Source organism: Gasterosteus aculeatus, chromosome 16 (assembly GCF_964276395.1).
Source record: "Gasterosteus aculeatus chromosome 16, fGasAcu3.hap1.1, whole genome shotgun sequence".
NCBI classification, from domain to species: domain Eukaryota; kingdom Metazoa; phylum Chordata; class Actinopteri; order Perciformes; family Gasterosteidae; genus Gasterosteus; species Gasterosteus aculeatus.
Genome location: NC_135704.1, coordinates 10,842,256 through 10,858,040, shown reverse-complemented (window position 1 = coordinate 10,858,040; position 15,785 = coordinate 10,842,256). Strand labels below are relative to the sequence as shown.

Below are 15,785 nucleotides of genomic sequence, written 5' to 3'. Positions count from 1 at the left end.
CACACAAAACCAGACACGGCTTCACTTCACACGTTTATTGCATATACTTTGGTTGTGGTCCACAAATCCACTTGGTTATAAAAGTTCTTCAAGATTGAATGAATGGAGCAAAGTATCGAACAATGGGCCAGTGCACAGTGGGATGTGAAGATGGTGGAGGTGGTTATAATTTCCTGTACTTGCTCTGCATCCAAACTCGGTGCATTGCAACTTTCTTTCCTCTGTTCACTTGGAGTCGTCGGTCTTCCAGATTCTGAATTTCTTCAAGTCCAGCACTGGAAAATAAATCATGAACCTCCCCTGTAAAAAAAAGGAAATAAAGGAAATAAATGCCTTATTATTGCCTATGCATTGTTCTAAAAGCCGGCGGCTGGTAGCTAAGCGTGCTAATGGCCCTAAAAGTGCAAACATAACTACAAGCGCTGACAGGCTCACATGGACGAACAAGTACTAAGATGTGAAGAAAGTACGGCCATCATGGAGTCCATCCTCTGCTCCTTCATCACCGTCTGGTACGCTGCAGCCACAGCCAAGGACAAGGGCAGGCTGCAGCGTGTCATCCGCTCTACAGAGAGGGTGATCGGCTGCAATCTGCCGTCCCTGCAGGACTTGTTCGCTTCCAGGTGTCTGAAGCGAGCTAAAAAGATCGTAGCCGACCCCTCCCACCCCGGACAAAACCTGTTTGTGCCCCTTCCATCTGGCAGGAGGCTGAGGTCCATCAGGACTAAGACCTCCCGCCACACGGACAGGTTCTTCCCGTCGGCAGTCAGGCTCATCAACAGAGCCCGGTCCCCCACTTACTGACTATGACATTCCACCGGTCACTCTCCTTCATACTGCACATGTCACTTTAACTGTCATTTCTCACTCGTCACTTTGTCGTCACTCGTCAGATAGTGCACTTTATTTTTTAATATTTTTTAACTTTTAAATATTTTTTATTTTTAACTTTATTCTTATTTTATACTAACCCATAGCCTTATCCTACTAACCCATTGCATTAGCATTTCGTTTTATTTTATTACTTGTGCACTGCTGTCTTGTTGTCTATTGTTACACTGTCTACTGTCACGCACCAACCGCCAAGACAAATTCCTTGTATGTTTGACATATTTTGGCAATAAATGTTTCCTGATTCCTGAGAAGTTGGCATTACAAAGCTCATATAGGCAGCTGCTATACAAATTAACTACTGGATTTCTGATTGTGAACATTTGAATATAATCCAAAATAATATAAACATAAACTTGCTCTTTAACTCATCCAAGGTTTGTAAAACCTCAAAATCCAGAGAAAATACCAAGGTCATTACTGCAACTACCGATGAGCTGAAGATCTCATGGTTTTACCTTTTGTGAAAAAGTAAACACAGGTTCCGTCTCCTCGTGTATAGAAGTTTTCTGATAAGCATCGTCCTGATTGTAAAGAGAAGAAAAGGTTTAACAAGTAAAGATGAAATATATTCAATTGTCCAAAAACACTTCACAAAGAAGTGTATAACGAATATTAAATGGCTTATTCAGATGTGTGTTGCTATTGGGATGCTCACCTTTCTTAAACCTGAGTTGTGAGAAGTCATATCTCCCGTAATCACGAAAGAGAAATATCCCTCCGTGTTTCAGGTATGTAGATAGACGCTTCACAATCCCTTGCGTTCTGTCAGGGAAATGTCAATTAACAAAGACCCCGCTATCCCTCAAATGTCACCACTATGTACTGTACAGTTAATATGCTGTGCTCAGTGACATTATGGATTTATATTTAGGTTATGTGAGGGCCGTGAGGGTTTAGACAAAGCTAAATGTAATGGTGAGTACAGTGGTGTTATACGTGTAAACGCAGGAGCCTGACGAGAAGGAAGTTTCTCTCCCCCGTTTTTAAATGTTCTCCTACCGCTCCGGATGGATTGAGGAGAGCACAAAGACTGCCAGGATAACGTCCAGGCTCTTAGGAGGGAAGGGAAAGGAGGCCTCTTCACAAATGTCATGGACAAACGCGTGACACATTGAGTCACTGTAGTCTGGATGGTCCTACATGACAAAAATACAGGAGGTCAACATGCAAATGGTAGCTCATATAGATTGACAACTGTCCAGGGTTTGTAATCTATAGATGTCACGTGATTTCTGTGTTGTTGCTAATTCCCCTTAATCCCTTGCCATAATTTCACTGTCATATTAAGATACTTGTAAATATTGTAATGGAATTATATATTATATTACAACTTTGATCTCCTTAAGCGGCAGCATATAAGACGTATTATAATTATATCAGTATAATTTTGCACTCAAGGAATGCTGCTATAAATAACCACATTGGATTCTTTGTCAGTCTTCCTCTTAATATATACATATACGTTTCTTTTTTGACATATATTAATTCAGATGTAGCTACTAGGACAAAATTTGAATTATTCCACAGGATTTTCAAGCACGCTCATTGTGTGACGCAATAATGGTTTGCGCTTGGAGATTTTGGAAAACTCAATAATATATCTTATATATATACTCAAATATAATATATATATATATATATATATATATATATATATATATATATATATATACCAACACACACACACACACAAATATATGTATATACATATATATGTATATATATACATATAGTATGATTCTGCTTAAATAAATTTCCCTTGAAATGAGCAACGCTTACCTTGACCAGCTGAATGGCACATGGGGAGAAGTCACAACAGTACAAATATGCGTCAGTTTCTCTGTGAAACAGAACAGCCAATTTAAAAAGTCCTTCTCTGATAACAAATAGTGCATCATCCCTTCTTCGGACCCATGACTTCACCCGTACTTATGCATATTTGCAAACAATTAATTCCTGGTGTTAATGTTAAATTGAGCCAATCATAAACTGGCATAGAAACTCTCAAGTCTTATTCTCCTCACTGCTGATGGGGATAAAAATCAGCACCTCTTGTTGAACTAAATTCTTAAGGGCAATACCAAAAAGATGCTTCCTCTTTTCCTTTCTCATTTAAAAGCATTTTGTAATCATACAATGATTATTGAACCAAGTACTTTTGATCCCACTCTTTTTTGTAGCTTCTATTTGGCACATGCACTTACACTGACTATATCTTCTTATGCATCCTCAGTCCTGTACATAGTTCTGTAATAATATGATACAGCACCCATGACGAGCCACAGGTTTGGATATTGTGGCGTGTGCAATTATAACAATAAAATGGTAACAATAACTGTTACAGTTTTGTTCATAGTTCATATTTTGCTCTAAAAAATGACACCACATGATCCACATTGACAGTGATGAAAAGGGAAATATAAAAATATTCACTCACTTTATGGAACTAAGTATGGGAAATACGCTGTTACCAACCCCACATCCGACCTGAGAAGAAAATATATATTTGATTATATTTGTAATTTATTTTTAAGTGCTGTTATGGAATGCTTGTAGTAAAGCAACTAACAGCCTAGTTTTGCCACGACTGTGTAATGGTCGACATGTAGCTGTATCAAAACAAGCAGAATTTAAATCAATATGAATATATTTTTTTAAACCTCCAAGATCCTGAAAGATGATTGCTGGCCAGGGAAAGTAGGAGTTTGTTTGGGAGCTTTGTTTTTTTCTGGTGCTGCCCCCTGATGATCGGGGGGGGTTGTATTTCTGTGATGGTGAGTGGGTCCGTTGGGTTGCTGGAGTCTGGTCTCCGTGTCTGTGGGGGAGGATCCAGTGGGTCGTGGGTGTGACGCCTGCTGATCACCTAGACGCCCGTTTGCGTTTTGACCTTTTGCACCATAAGGAAGCAGCTCTGGGAACTCTAAAAATAGCCACTTGCGATCTTTAAAGAACCTCTCCTGGTGCATCTGGTAAAACTTGTCCCAGTATTGGCAAGCCTCTGTGTCAAATGTACCTGTGTGGTAAAGACATTTGATATATTTTCACAAGTTTAATACCAGTCAAATATAAGTTGAAAACATACTTTTGCAGAAATGCATTCTTGCCTTGTTCCTTTAAAGGAATTTGTGTAGAGGAATTTTCTTTCGCTTTCTGCCTTGCGTTTTCTTTTTCCTCTTCAGTCCATTGCACGTGATCCCTAATAAATAAATAAACTGTTACTGTTTCATCTGCTTAACAATAGAAACTAAAACAAACAGCATCAAACTGAATATATAATATAACACAGTAATATATATAAATCCACTGTTCCGTTTTGTAGGTTGATTTGCTCTAAGCTGTAACCCTAAACCTCAGTCCAGTGGTGTTAAAAGTAAGCACACCTGTTCTGTAACCACACTATGCTCATAAAAAGGCATTTACAGATTGGGAACAGATTAAAGAATTATTGCAGTACATCACTGACCACATGTTGTGCTTAAAAATGTCATCATTTTTGGTCAGAATCCTTGAACCAAGTGGAGCTGAAGGTCTTCCTCTTGTACTATGAAGTCTTGACGATAATTTGCTGAGAACTTTGGCCACAGAGAAACTCTGCAGTTTATGCATTTATTCTGTAAAACAAAAGAAGAGTAACATATTTTGCAACCACAGCTAATAAGACTTAGACTAAGACATCAATTGTTGTTTTAATCTTAAAATGAATTCTCTGTAAATATATAAATCTATACTTTTAATTTCAAATGGGAGGCAAAGTTTTACTCAAATCTTTGTAAATCAGTGTACTATAGAACTGGAATATACCACTAAAATAATGCAGTTATTAAATTATGAAATTATATCATTTCGACCGTAAAAGCTACTTAAGGTAAATTAAAACAAGTATCGATGGGAGGTAATCAAAGTCTATGGTGGTAATACAAAGGGACTCCGTGTTCAAAATAACTACGGTAAACACGACAGAAGAAGAAGGTGACAACTGTCGAGAGGAGGCCACTAATGATCCAAGACTAGATTACGCCTGCCTTCATTCCTGAGCTAGAAGAAGACGCTTGAGAAAGACTACAAACATGGAGGAGAGGAACCGAAGGGCGGTTATTCCAACAACTTTTAATTGCTGACATAAATTATTTAGTTCATCCCCGAGCACCTTCACTGTTCAGCCAACGCTGAGTCATTTGTCACAAAGCAAGTACGACTTTTGAACAAAGTTAACAAAAATATCGAGGTGCTCGAGCTCAACGGTGCTAACTTCAGTTAGCGTTAGCTATTACCTCTCCGTGTTAGCTCGCTAGCTAACGGTAGCAGTATCATACGGGAGGAGGCTTCACGGTGGTCGCGGAAGGACGGACGGACGCTCGGGCAAGCTTTAAACGGTGCCGCCGTCTCAGACCGTATCTCCCTCTCCCCTCGCTCTGCTGTTTGCGGGTCAGCTCGGGTCGTCGCCCCCTGTCATGGTACCGCACAGTCCTCCTGTGGACGCCGGTGCCTCCCGCTGATGGCGCCGTACCGCGATGACAGAGCCGTGAACGCCGCGGAGCTGTTGATCCGGAGGAGTAGAGGTATCGGGGATGCCGGGTCTCTGATCAGACACAACGTCAAGGTCCTTCGAGGCGTCCTACTACAGGTAGTGCAAAAATAAATGCTTCAAACTGTTAACTGTAGCCAGCTGGTTTCAATGAATGGTTTTATATAATTTCTTCTATCATTGTAGGACAACAGGGGTTTCGTTAAAGTCTGGAACAAGAGCTCAAAGTCTACAATGATGTATGAGAATGGTAAAATCTACTTTGACAATTATCAGAACTGCTACAGCTGGTGAGTGTGTATATTTTGAGTTTGAGTTATTTTTAGTCTTCGGCACACAAAATAATACTTTAGCGCCACAGATGATTTATGGCATCTTTAAAACTGGCATAAAAATGCACATTCTAAGTGTAGTAATGTGTCTCTGAAGAAGACAAAATCACTGCGGGACAGCCGCAATACTAGGGGTGGGAATCTCTTGGCACCTCACGATTCGATTCCGATTCAGAGGTCAACGATTCGATTCTAAACCGATAATCGATTCTAAACTGATAAAACGATTATCGATGCATCTCGATTTTCTAAATTTTCTCAAATCTGAGTTTGCTACTCAGAGGTTGCTAATCACTTCCTACTTTATTTGATGATTAAAGAAAATCAACAGAGGAATTACCTTCTCATTTTTTATAAGAGAAAAAAAGATCTTTGTCACAAATATGATTTTCTATCAACAATGCAAGTCCCAATACAGCTTGCATTTCAACACAATATGGAAGTAGCCTATGTAAAAAAAATCTTAAACAGATTCATTTTTCTTTTAAATGAAGAACAAGCTGCTCTTAGTCTCAGACCGGTCCGTATTTGTATAATACCGGGAAAAAAGTCCAAATCTGTGAATATCTTGCCAACTTTCAATACGGATCGACTCTTTGGAAAATCAAAATAATGAGGTAAGATATACGCAGGCTCCTCCATAGTTTGGTAAAGTTGGCAAGATATTCAGATTCAGACTGACGGACCGGTCTGCGAGCTGGACGCATTGCTCTTAATGTGCCAGTAATGATGGTACATTTTTTGATGGTTGTAGCCGGTTGTCATCTACGGTCCACTACGATTACCGAAGGGGGGCGTTTGTTTTTTTGACAACGTTTTATCTCATCATTTCGACTTTACATGAGTGCAGAAATGGGCTTCTATAGTTGTGTGAATGCATCACTCCTGCCAATCCACAGACGGGGTTTGTAACCAATCAGATGTAGAGACCATGGTGACTGGCTCCGCCCCCTTACTGTCAAAAAGAAAAACAGCAAGCGCGTAGAAAACACCTTCGAGCGCGAGCAGAGACTAACCTCGTGAGCGAGGAAGTTCACACTCCGCGAGCGAGCAAATATCACGCGCAAGACGGACTTTTTTTTTTTTTTAAATTCCGATTATTAACTTTTCTGAATCGAGACCGAGTCGTTCTAGAGAGAAATTGAAAAATCGATCTGTTATGAATGTCTGTCCATCCTTTGGTGTCAGGGCTTTTGACTATCAAAACAACATCAAAACCATTTATAACCAGTTGATTAAAGTCATCTGCAGAATCAAAATATCTGTGTTGTTAGAGCAATGGGGAAATTACTGAATATTGTCATGATTTTATGTTTATTGTGTTGTTGTGTGATATTTTATGGGACACAGACATCTTCTGGTTTCAGTGTTCATGCCGAGCCTCAAGTTCTATACAAACTGCCCAGGAGATCTAAATTGGAGAAATTTGAAGATGCGTTGCTGTGTCAGAGCCCACTTGTAAGTAACTATAACTGAAGTAGGTTTCTTTCATGACCAGATTTGAACATTCCTGGTTCGGAACTTCTCTCGTCAACAGGACCGCACGTTAGCCTCCCCCTCTGATCAGAAGCCCTGCCTCTTGGCTTTGACTGCCGACAACTGGCTGTATCGCCTATCAGCTGAAACAGGAGAGGAGCTGCAGAGAGTTTACTTGTCTTCAAAACACAAGTTCAGGTATTGTCAAGGCCCCGAGTTCTCCATTTCTACAAGTTACATGAATGTAGCCTTTTTCAGGTGTGGTTCCTGTCAAAAGAAATCTTTAATCTTGTTAAATGTTTTTTTTTTTTTTGGTAGGTATCTCGGCTGGGACGTCCCTCAAGAGATGTTTTATGTTAAATCTGTTCAAAATAAAGCAACCTCTTTAGCACGACAGGTAAGTTACTGTGTGTTCTGCGCCAGGTTTTGTTCTTTATTCTTTATAGAGTGTGAGGGTCCTCACTACGGCTCACAAAGCTGAGGATCTTGCTGTAAAGGGATTTTTGGCACACTTCATGGATGTCAGAAAATATTCTTGTGTCTGTGTGTATATATATGAATGTTCTAATGATCAGTGAGGCAATTTAGGTATTGCTTTGAAAGAATTGTCTTTGTGAATTGAAGTTTTGCTATTTTTGTTTCATAAATTTATATATATATATATACATATATATATATATATATATTAGCATGCTTATCTTGTGTTAAATTGCCTCATACTAGGGGAGGGGTGCCCAATAGGTCGATCGCGATCATCACATCACGCATGCGCGGTCTACCGCGGGAGATGACCGAAAGTAATGCAAAAGTAGATTGCGAGCCGGAAAAGTGTGGGCACCCCTGATTTAGGGAGAGATCTCCAATGTAGGAAAGCGAAAATGGACATAAATATTATTCTAAGACTATTCTAAGTTTTTCTTCTTTTTCTTAAAATCCCAGGCAGGTGTTACTCAGAATACGATGATGCACTTGGCCATCTTCAATGTCTTTCCCTTGCAAATTGTTGGCATTTTGGAGATCAACAAAAAGGTAGGGGGATTTGTTGTTGGTTATTGTTATGCCAGAGGGAGTGATGTACTGTTATACATTTGCAAGTTCTGTAAAATGAATGCACAAAAAAAGTAAAGTAAATCTTATTCTTTCAGATATTTGGAAATGGCGTGACTGATGTTGTTCTGTCCCAAGGTGTCCTCGTGGTGTCTTACAGCAACAAGTCGGTGAAGCTGTACAGCTTTGAGCACATTGTTCAAAGGGTGGGTATTTTAAAGGGCATTGTTGAGCGTTTATTTAATCAGATCAGTAATATATTTGGGAAAATGATATCCATGTGAAAATGTTTATCCTTCTGGCTGCTTACAGTTCTGTGTATCTGATGAACATCTTCTTTGTTTTCAGTATATGAAGGAGACGCTAACACTTGGAAAGCAGAGTTCACTTCTTGGTGGCAAAACTGTGGGAGATGTTCCCTTTGGTATCCCAGTAAATATACAGATCACAGGTGAGTCCATTTTGAAGTCGGGACCGGTTGAGTTTTTGTGTTGAAGATTTTGGTGGATTGGCTTGGCCGCTGTAAACCAGAATGCGGTCTTCTATTTGTTATGTCTCAATGCGCAGATCGGCCTCCGGTGCTTTTCGAGGTATCATGTGCTGATAACAGTGTCCAGATGGGAGGCTACCCGTGGCATTACATCTACACACCACCGCATAAAAATCACAAGGGCACTCACCACATCTGTTCCCTCAAGGACAGCACTATAGTAAGTTTAAAAGGTCATCTTTAACCACACACTTTAACAAGATGTTTCAAATATTTGTGTTATCTGGGTACACAATGTAGCATACGCTAGCGATTGATAAATGTTCCTATTCTTGTTGTACGATAGACCCCCTAAAGGGCGGAGAGATATTGAAACTGTCAGATTAAGAAGGGCCACAGATGCTTGTGACAGTCTTTGTATTCAGCTGCTGAACCACCCAGAAACCCTACAGCTCTACTCTGGACTACTCCAGATTCAGTGTGTCCTTCATGACGCTCTTTACGTTTATTTCTTACTCGAGACAAAAGCAACTAGGGCTAAAAACATCCAGTCACATTTACGCAGCCACAGTTTACAAAACACAAGCAACCATAGTTTTTATTGCCATCATCAATGTGGTGCGCCTCAAATACTGGTATATAATACTCCAGCTTTTGGTGTGCAACAGAAATACATTTGTGGTATAATTTTTAAATAATACTATGCACACATACTTACCAGAAACCTAATTTTCAAACTGATAATGTACCTGGACATTTGTCCAGGTATCAAATGGCGCTATTCTGCTCCTCAAAGCTCTATAAAGGTACAACACTTTTCACAAGCACCTTCTTAAGCCTACAGAGGTTAAGCTGCACTCAAACAACGAGTTTGAGTGCAGTTAAGGGTTATCTTTTACACCGTGCTGCGTGGTTGATGATTTGCAGACTGAAGTAAACAAATCCAGCAACAGAAAAACTTAGATTGAAATTAAGTAAATTGATTCCCATTCTTGATTTAGCTTTTTTTGGGGGGGGGGGGGGGTTCAGCAACTATACGTGGAAACCCAGTAATAGTCATTATGGCACTATGTGCAGTTTTCTATACATTTCATGCGTTCCCTAGTCATTGTGATACTTTTTAACTGTGACATTAGGCATCAAATGGAATACAGAACATGAACTGCTGCTCTCTCGAGAGCGATGGGATTTTTTTCCACCCTGACGACTCAGGAAGAATTCTTCATGTTGGACCTGCAACGATAAAGTGAGTGCTAGTCAACATCTACTTATCAAAAGGAAGACAGTGGAGAAATGTGTTTTGGAAGTTTTTTGCAACCTCTACTGGCATATACTCTATGATGCATGTTTTCCTATATACTTGATGTTCCAGATTATGTTGTTTTCTTGTTCCCCGAGTGTCCTGAAAATCATTGGTGAACTGAACAATGGCTCATCTTCAGAGGTGGTTCCGGATTTCTCTATGAAAATCCATCGACACAACAATGTGAGTGTCGTTATTTTCCTACTACGAAACTATAAGCTGCACTTGTGTCATAGTTAGTCTACCGTAATCGTAATACCGCCTCATGTATCACATGTGCTTATAATAATTGTATGTTTTGGCTACTGCAGCCAACTTCACGAGTCACAGTCACCTCATCGGGGCGAACAGTGAAGAAAAGATTTCATCAGCTGGATGATGACCCAGATCAAGAAGTAAGTGGTTAAACGTGTTTTACTGATCCAGTATCTCGCTGAAGAAAATGCATAAAACAAATTGTTTTTAACTGATGGATGTAAAAGGACATTGTCTGGTCCAAGTGAATTCTAACGTCAAGCATCACGCTTGTGGAACATACAAATGTTCTCATTTCCAGCCGGTTAATAAAATTCTTTCTCATACATTTATTAAGGTCTCTCGCTATATTTTTGTAATCGTCAACAAATGTCATAAAAAGACCAAAAGCGACAATGGATTTTTTTTCAGACTTTCCGCATAGTGGAATATGAGGACGAGCTGGACCTTTTGGCAGTGGTGGTTACTAACGGTGAGGAGGAAGAAGGAAGAGCCCAAATCCGACTGCACGACAACCAGAGTGGGCAGTTACTGCGGACCGTGGATCTGGTAGAACCGTGGGACGAGGTGAGCGACCCGACACATCTGTACCAACCCTAATCCCAAGAGGCTTTGTATATGGATTCATGTTTGCTTTTTAAATTTGTTTCAGACTTTTCGACATGAGTTGTTTTTTGACAAAGACACAATTGTTCACATTGAACAGAAGAACACCAGCTTCTGCTGCCATGTCTACAAGCTCAAGGTTGCCGGAAAATAAGGCGTTTTATTTTTCAAAATGATGTAATTATTTGTTTTTCGTACCTGTGTGTATGTATTTGTTTTCCTGTAAAACAAATGTTCTTTTTCAAATCTGGATTATGATCATTGTGTCATGTCTGTTGTGTGAACTACATTAGATAGTCATTCAGTGATTTAAATCATTGTAGTGTCTACACCAGTCACTCTTTTTAAATCAAATTGTTATGTCTTCTGTGTTTCCACTCTATTCATCCAGATATTAACATATTCATTAGTTCATTCTTTTAAAAAGCCACTTATGTGTTGGTGTGGTGCAAGCTCCCCACTTTATACAGATTTTAAATTGGTATTCTTGCATACTCTGGTATGTTTACATATTGTTGTTGTTTTTTAAACTGATGTCCATTCACATACTGTCAAATAAATGCATTTAAAAACACACGTGTTGTATCAGGCCACCGACATGCTATGTGCTGTCGGCTGAAGTTGTTTCGCAAAGTTTTTTTTTTGTAAAATACAACTTAGACGTATGTATTTTACAACGTTAACTTACATTGTATGTCGGGAAAAAACCCGTGATTACCCAAACGCATCACTCCTCACACCGTTTCGCAACCGGTCGAAGCCGCAGCAGCCAGTCACGTGACCGAGCTCCCTCCTCCACTGCCTCCTCTCGAAGGAGTCGGGAACTTTTTTTTGAGCGCAGCTGCTCCCGGTTCAGGTCGTCCTGCTGCGATGGAGAACTTCAGACACTTCGTCGTGTCTCTGTCTGCCGCCCTCTTCTTCGGGGTCGCGTCCATAGTGTTCGTGGCGGTGTGGGTGAGTCACTACGGAGAAGGGGTCGCCTGGGACGGAGGACCGGCGGAGTTCAACTGGCATCCGGTCTTGGTAGTCAGCGGTTTTATTTTCCTCCAGGGTTTAGGTGAGCGGAGTCTCCCCTTTTTTCTTCTCTTTTGTTGCTGGAGAGATGTAACATTGAAACACGTGGTAGAGATGGTTGCCCGAGGGCACGTTGGCCGAGTTGAGAAGTTGCTGCTGATTACGAGCGTCTTATTTACGAAAGCGAAGTCCACTGACTTGAGTCGTAAAGTGTTAACCATAACTTATCTATAAAGTTTCGTCTGACAACACGGCTTAGTATCTAGCCTTCGTAAAAAGAAAAACTTCCACCTGTTAGAATGCACTTAGAAAAGTAAATGACAGCAGCTGATTCTTATAGTGTTTACCACCAACTGCTGCTTTCATAACAAACTAATGGGTCCCTGTCTTACATGACCTCTCTCTCGAACTGTGTAATGGCAGATGCCTACTTTTTAAGTGAAACTGTGTTTAGTGTTATGCAAATAAATAATAGTAAAACATCATAGTCTGACTGGCTCTTTTCTTGCAGCCATCGTTGTCTACAGAATCCCCTGGACTTGGAAGTTCAGCAAACTGACGATGAAGTTCATTCACGCCGGCTTGCACCTACTCGCCTTCATCTTCGCTGTCATCGCTATGGTGGCCGTTTTTGATTTCCACAATGCTGCCCAAATCCCCAACATGTACAGCTTGCACAGCTGGTTGGGCCTGGTAGCTTTGACACTGTTCTGTCTGCAGGTAAATACACTCCGTTTTTAAATATTTTAAATAATGTGATGGCAATCAAAGGTCCCTGCTTGTGTTTTGCAGAACTGGTTATAAAACCATAAAACCATCTTTATTAATATTTTATGGGACAATGGTCTGGTTGAAAATAACACTTTGATAATTTCAACAAACTGCGTTGCAGCTTGGGTCCATGTTAAGTTCTTGTTAGCTAATGTCCTTCACTTATCTTTAAAATGCCAAGTCATAGTGCACAGCATTCTGGTTTGGTACAATACCTGAGTGGATTTTCTTTCTCCTTCAATGGGCAGCTTGTTCTTGGAGTTGGCATCTACTTGATACCAGTTACACCTGCATCCTGGCGAGCAGCGTTTATGCCCCTACATGTCTTCTCTGGCCTTTTACTCTTTGGCAGTGTAATAGCTGTATCACTCATGGGCATCACCGAGAAACTCATTTTTGGCCTGTAAGTATTTTAAAAATATTATAATAGTTGGTAAATGTAAATTTGGTACTTCAGAGCAAATGTAACTTTTTACATTTTTTCTTCATCCTCATCATCAAGGAGTAATCCGAAGTACAAGGACTCTCCCCCACAAGCTACTTTTGTGAATGTTCTGGGGGTCCTCTTGGTGGTTTTTGGAGCTCTTGTCCTCTGGATTGCCACTCGAACTGCTTGGAAACGCCCCAGTGACCAGGTCCTGCATACTCTGCATACCGAAGGGGAAGGGGTCGAAAACAGCAAAGTGAGTCCAGCCATGGCTGAGCTATCTCGTGGAGCTGACGGGGAGCCGTGTGGGGATGTCAGGAAGAGGAGCGGCAATCCCTGATTACATCAGGACAGGCTCAGAGTCAAGTAATCTACATTAGTCAGAGGAGGTAAACGTTTGGTAAACTACTTATGCTGATTATTCTTTATACAACTTTATCATGTACTGCTTGGAGTATGTGTTTGATTTTGTTTGTATTATTTTTCTGTGAAATATACAGTAGGCACATGCAAATATTGCTGAATTACTTCATAATATGATTAATATAATGTGACAATTCTCTTTATTGACATACAATGCAAATATTTAGAATGTTTTGTATTGTATCTGGATTTTTGCACAGCAACTATATTTTACAATGATATTTGCTAGCCCAGACACGTCGGGCCGAGTCTGTTTCCGAATTGGGTTGAATATATTCATGTCACAGAAACAGTTGAAAGACAGTCAAGATTACGTTTTTAGGTGATAGAAAAGTTAAGCGAAAATCAGCCAAGCCAAATAAAGAAAGTTGTATACTCATTTTATTTTGTGCAAGTTATTAAAAATCTTGCAACCACGAACGAACAAATGAAATAACATAAAAAAACACTATATAATATCATATATGTTACATTTTTTTATAATCTACATTACAATAAGACAAACCAAAATGTTACAGTGAAATTGTAGAAAGCACACTGTTAAAAATGCCCAAATAACATTAATTTAAAAATAATTGAAACTCAAAACTGCCAAAATCAAAGTGGTAGCGACCTTCACTCCGGCCAAAACCCAGAGGCTGCAGTCTGGTAGAAAAGCTGTGAGATCTCACAATTACAAAACGTAAATGGTAACTATCAATAGTATTGCAAACCATTCTCACTCCTTATGCCAATCACTGTCTGTTAGGGCAACAGTGGTGGTCCTCTTCAGACCGTGTGGCGCGCATAGTAGATGTTACTCGGGAGTAACGAGTCCTCTTAAGGACTCGTTCATTTTCTCGTGGCCGCGCATTGGGACTGTTGCATAGGCTCAGTCAAGGAAACAGAAGTGATTTGTTCATTTCCTGACTTTGTTATTTTCACCTTGCATTGACACTTGCCGTGATAATTAAATGCTAATGTGATAATAAATTAACATTTCAAATAATCCAAACTGTTATTATACATTATTTTTTATGCAGGAATTTCCTTGCATCAGCTATAGTTCCAAAATGAGGACGAGTATGGAAGATTGAATGGTCTTCTGGCCCAAAAAATAATAATCATATAATAATAATCATAATCGTTTTTAATAATACCCAAAGACTCACAAACGTTTAAAATCGTCTTAAGGGAACAATAAAAATAGAGCACACAATCACACATTAAACGGGTTCTAAAGAAGTGGGTTTTGATTTGAGCTTTGAATATAACCAAAAAACAAGAAAAACGGCAGAATCTTACTTTTGTAAATTTTTTTGATTTTTGCCTATAATACAAAAATACAAAGCTTTACGTAACTTTTCACATTAAAATCAATGCAAGCAGAGCAGAGGCAGTTTAAGGAGATGCAGAGAAACATCTTTACATCTCACCAGTAGGTGGCAGAATACGTGTGGGGAAAATGTTTTCTATTTTTCACAAGGACTTAATCCACATTTGTTGATCATAATGTAATACATAATGTTAGATATAATAATCATCAACCTACATCATTATCTGTCACACTTCAATCCTGAATTGAATGGTTAAACCGAGGAAGTCGGAAGATCTAAAATTGGTCAAATGCTGTGTTCCAAAGAAAATTAATTCTTAATCAATAGTTTTATTGCCTTCAGATTTGTTACTACTTTGAAATTGGTGCCAAAAAGTTACATTTTGGTCTCATCTGACCAGAGTACTTTTTTCCACATGTTTGCCGTGTCTCACACATGGCTTGCGGCAAACTCCCAACGGAATTTCTTATGGTTCAAGAGCAGCTTTCTTCTTGCCACTCTTCCATTAAGGCCAGATTTGTGGAGTACATGGCTAATAGTTGTCCTGTGGACAGATTCTCCACCCGCAGCTGTGGATCTTTGCAGCTCCTCCAGAGTTACCATGGGCCTGTTGGTTGCTGCTATATTAAGGACATCACAGTGTATTCAGGATAAATGTGACCTTTGACTTTGATGATGATAGAGGAAATTAATCAAATTTACAACTAACAAGGATACTAATATTGTTTTTGAAAGTAAAAGGTGTCTCTCTGTCACTTTACAAAACCTGTTTGATTGCCTCCCGTCTTATCTCTTGATGCAGAACCATCTACAATAACAAGTCGAGGTCAGCGTTTGGGGGAGAGGTGTATCTGAAAGATCAACCCTCGGCGAGCACTCCTCCTCCAGAATCTGCACCGTCATGTT

General features: G+C 39.8%; 3 protein-coding genes across 3 annotated transcripts; 2 read left to right on the top strand and 1 right to left on the bottom strand.

The window, feature by feature from the left end:
• Nucleotides 1-20: 20 nt before the first annotated feature.
• mettl8 (methyltransferase 8, methylcytidine) lies at nucleotides 21-5,498 on the bottom strand. Its single transcript, XM_040200999.2, has 10 exons — nucleotides 5,166-5,498; nucleotides 4,358-4,505; nucleotides 3,999-4,090; nucleotides 3,555-3,907; nucleotides 3,332-3,381; nucleotides 2,674-2,734; nucleotides 1,894-2,030; nucleotides 1,550-1,656; nucleotides 1,350-1,415; nucleotides 21-300 (listed from the first exon to the last, which is right to left on the bottom strand). Exons 2-10 carry the CDS (start codon nucleotides 4,498-4,500, stop codon nucleotides 164-166), a joined length of 1,146 nt encoding a protein of 381 aa, XP_040056933.2. The 5' UTR covers nucleotides 4,501-4,505; nucleotides 5,166-5,498; the 3' UTR covers nucleotides 21-163.
• dcaf17 (ddb1 and cul4 associated factor 17) lies at nucleotides 4,904-11,504 on the top strand. The gene is made up of 14 exons (XM_040200996.2): nucleotides 4,904-5,518; nucleotides 5,606-5,709; nucleotides 7,119-7,209; nucleotides 7,289-7,425; nucleotides 7,546-7,624; nucleotides 8,167-8,256; nucleotides 8,373-8,480; nucleotides 8,623-8,725; nucleotides 8,842-8,984; nucleotides 9,901-10,010; nucleotides 10,163-10,250; nucleotides 10,379-10,462; nucleotides 10,734-10,889; nucleotides 10,975-11,504. The coding sequence occupies exons 1-14, from the start codon at nucleotides 5,390-5,392 to the stop codon at nucleotides 11,080-11,082; spliced, it is 1,530 nt and encodes a 509-aa protein (XP_040056930.2). The 5' UTR covers nucleotides 4,904-5,389; the 3' UTR covers nucleotides 11,083-11,504.
• LOC120833663 (plasma membrane ascorbate-dependent reductase CYBRD1) lies at nucleotides 11,502-13,942 on the top strand. Its single transcript, XM_040201002.2, has 4 exons — nucleotides 11,502-11,985; nucleotides 12,454-12,662; nucleotides 12,962-13,116; nucleotides 13,216-13,942. Exons 1-4 carry the CDS (start codon nucleotides 11,799-11,801, stop codon nucleotides 13,478-13,480), a joined length of 816 nt encoding a protein of 271 aa, XP_040056936.2. The 5' UTR covers nucleotides 11,502-11,798; the 3' UTR covers nucleotides 13,481-13,942.
• Nucleotides 13,943-15,785: the final 1,843 nt, after the last annotated feature.

Excerpts from the sequence above, each read along its gene's own strand:
- dcaf17 (XM_040200996.2), top strand. The coding sequence starts at position 5,390 with ATGGCGCCGTACCGCGATGACAGAGCCGTGAACGCCGCGGAGCTGTTG. Across the intron at positions 5,710-7,118 it reads TATCAGAACTGCTACAGCTG|TGTTCATGCCGAGCCTCAAG; the intron begins GTGAGTGTGTAT and ends TTCTGGTTTCAG. Across the intron at positions 10,251-10,378 it reads AAATCCATCGACACAACAAT|CCAACTTCACGAGTCACAGT; the intron begins GTGAGTGTCGTT and ends TGGCTACTGCAG.
- LOC120833663 (XM_040201002.2), top strand. The coding sequence starts at position 11,799 with ATGGAGAACTTCAGACACTTCGTCGTGTCTCTGTCTGCCGCCCTCTTC. Across the intron at positions 11,986-12,453 it reads TATTTTCCTCCAGGGTTTAG|CCATCGTTGTCTACAGAATC; the intron begins GTGAGCGGAGTC and ends CTTTTCTTGCAG. Across the intron at positions 13,117-13,215 it reads GAGAAACTCATTTTTGGCCT|GAGTAATCCGAAGTACAAGG; the intron begins GTAAGTATTTTA and ends CTCATCATCAAG.
- mettl8 (XM_040200999.2), bottom strand. The coding sequence starts at position 4,500 with ATGCATAAACTGCAGAGTTTCTCTGTGGCCAAAGTTCTCAGCAAATTA. Across the intron at positions 4,091-4,357 it reads ATTTTTAAGCACAACATGTG|GGATCACGTGCAATGGACTG; the intron begins GTCAGTGATGTA and ends TTTATTTATTAG. Across the intron at positions 3,382-3,554 it reads CATCTTTCAGGATCTTGGAG|GTCGGATGTGGGGTTGGTAA; the intron begins GTTTAAAAAAAT and ends TTTTCTTCTCAG.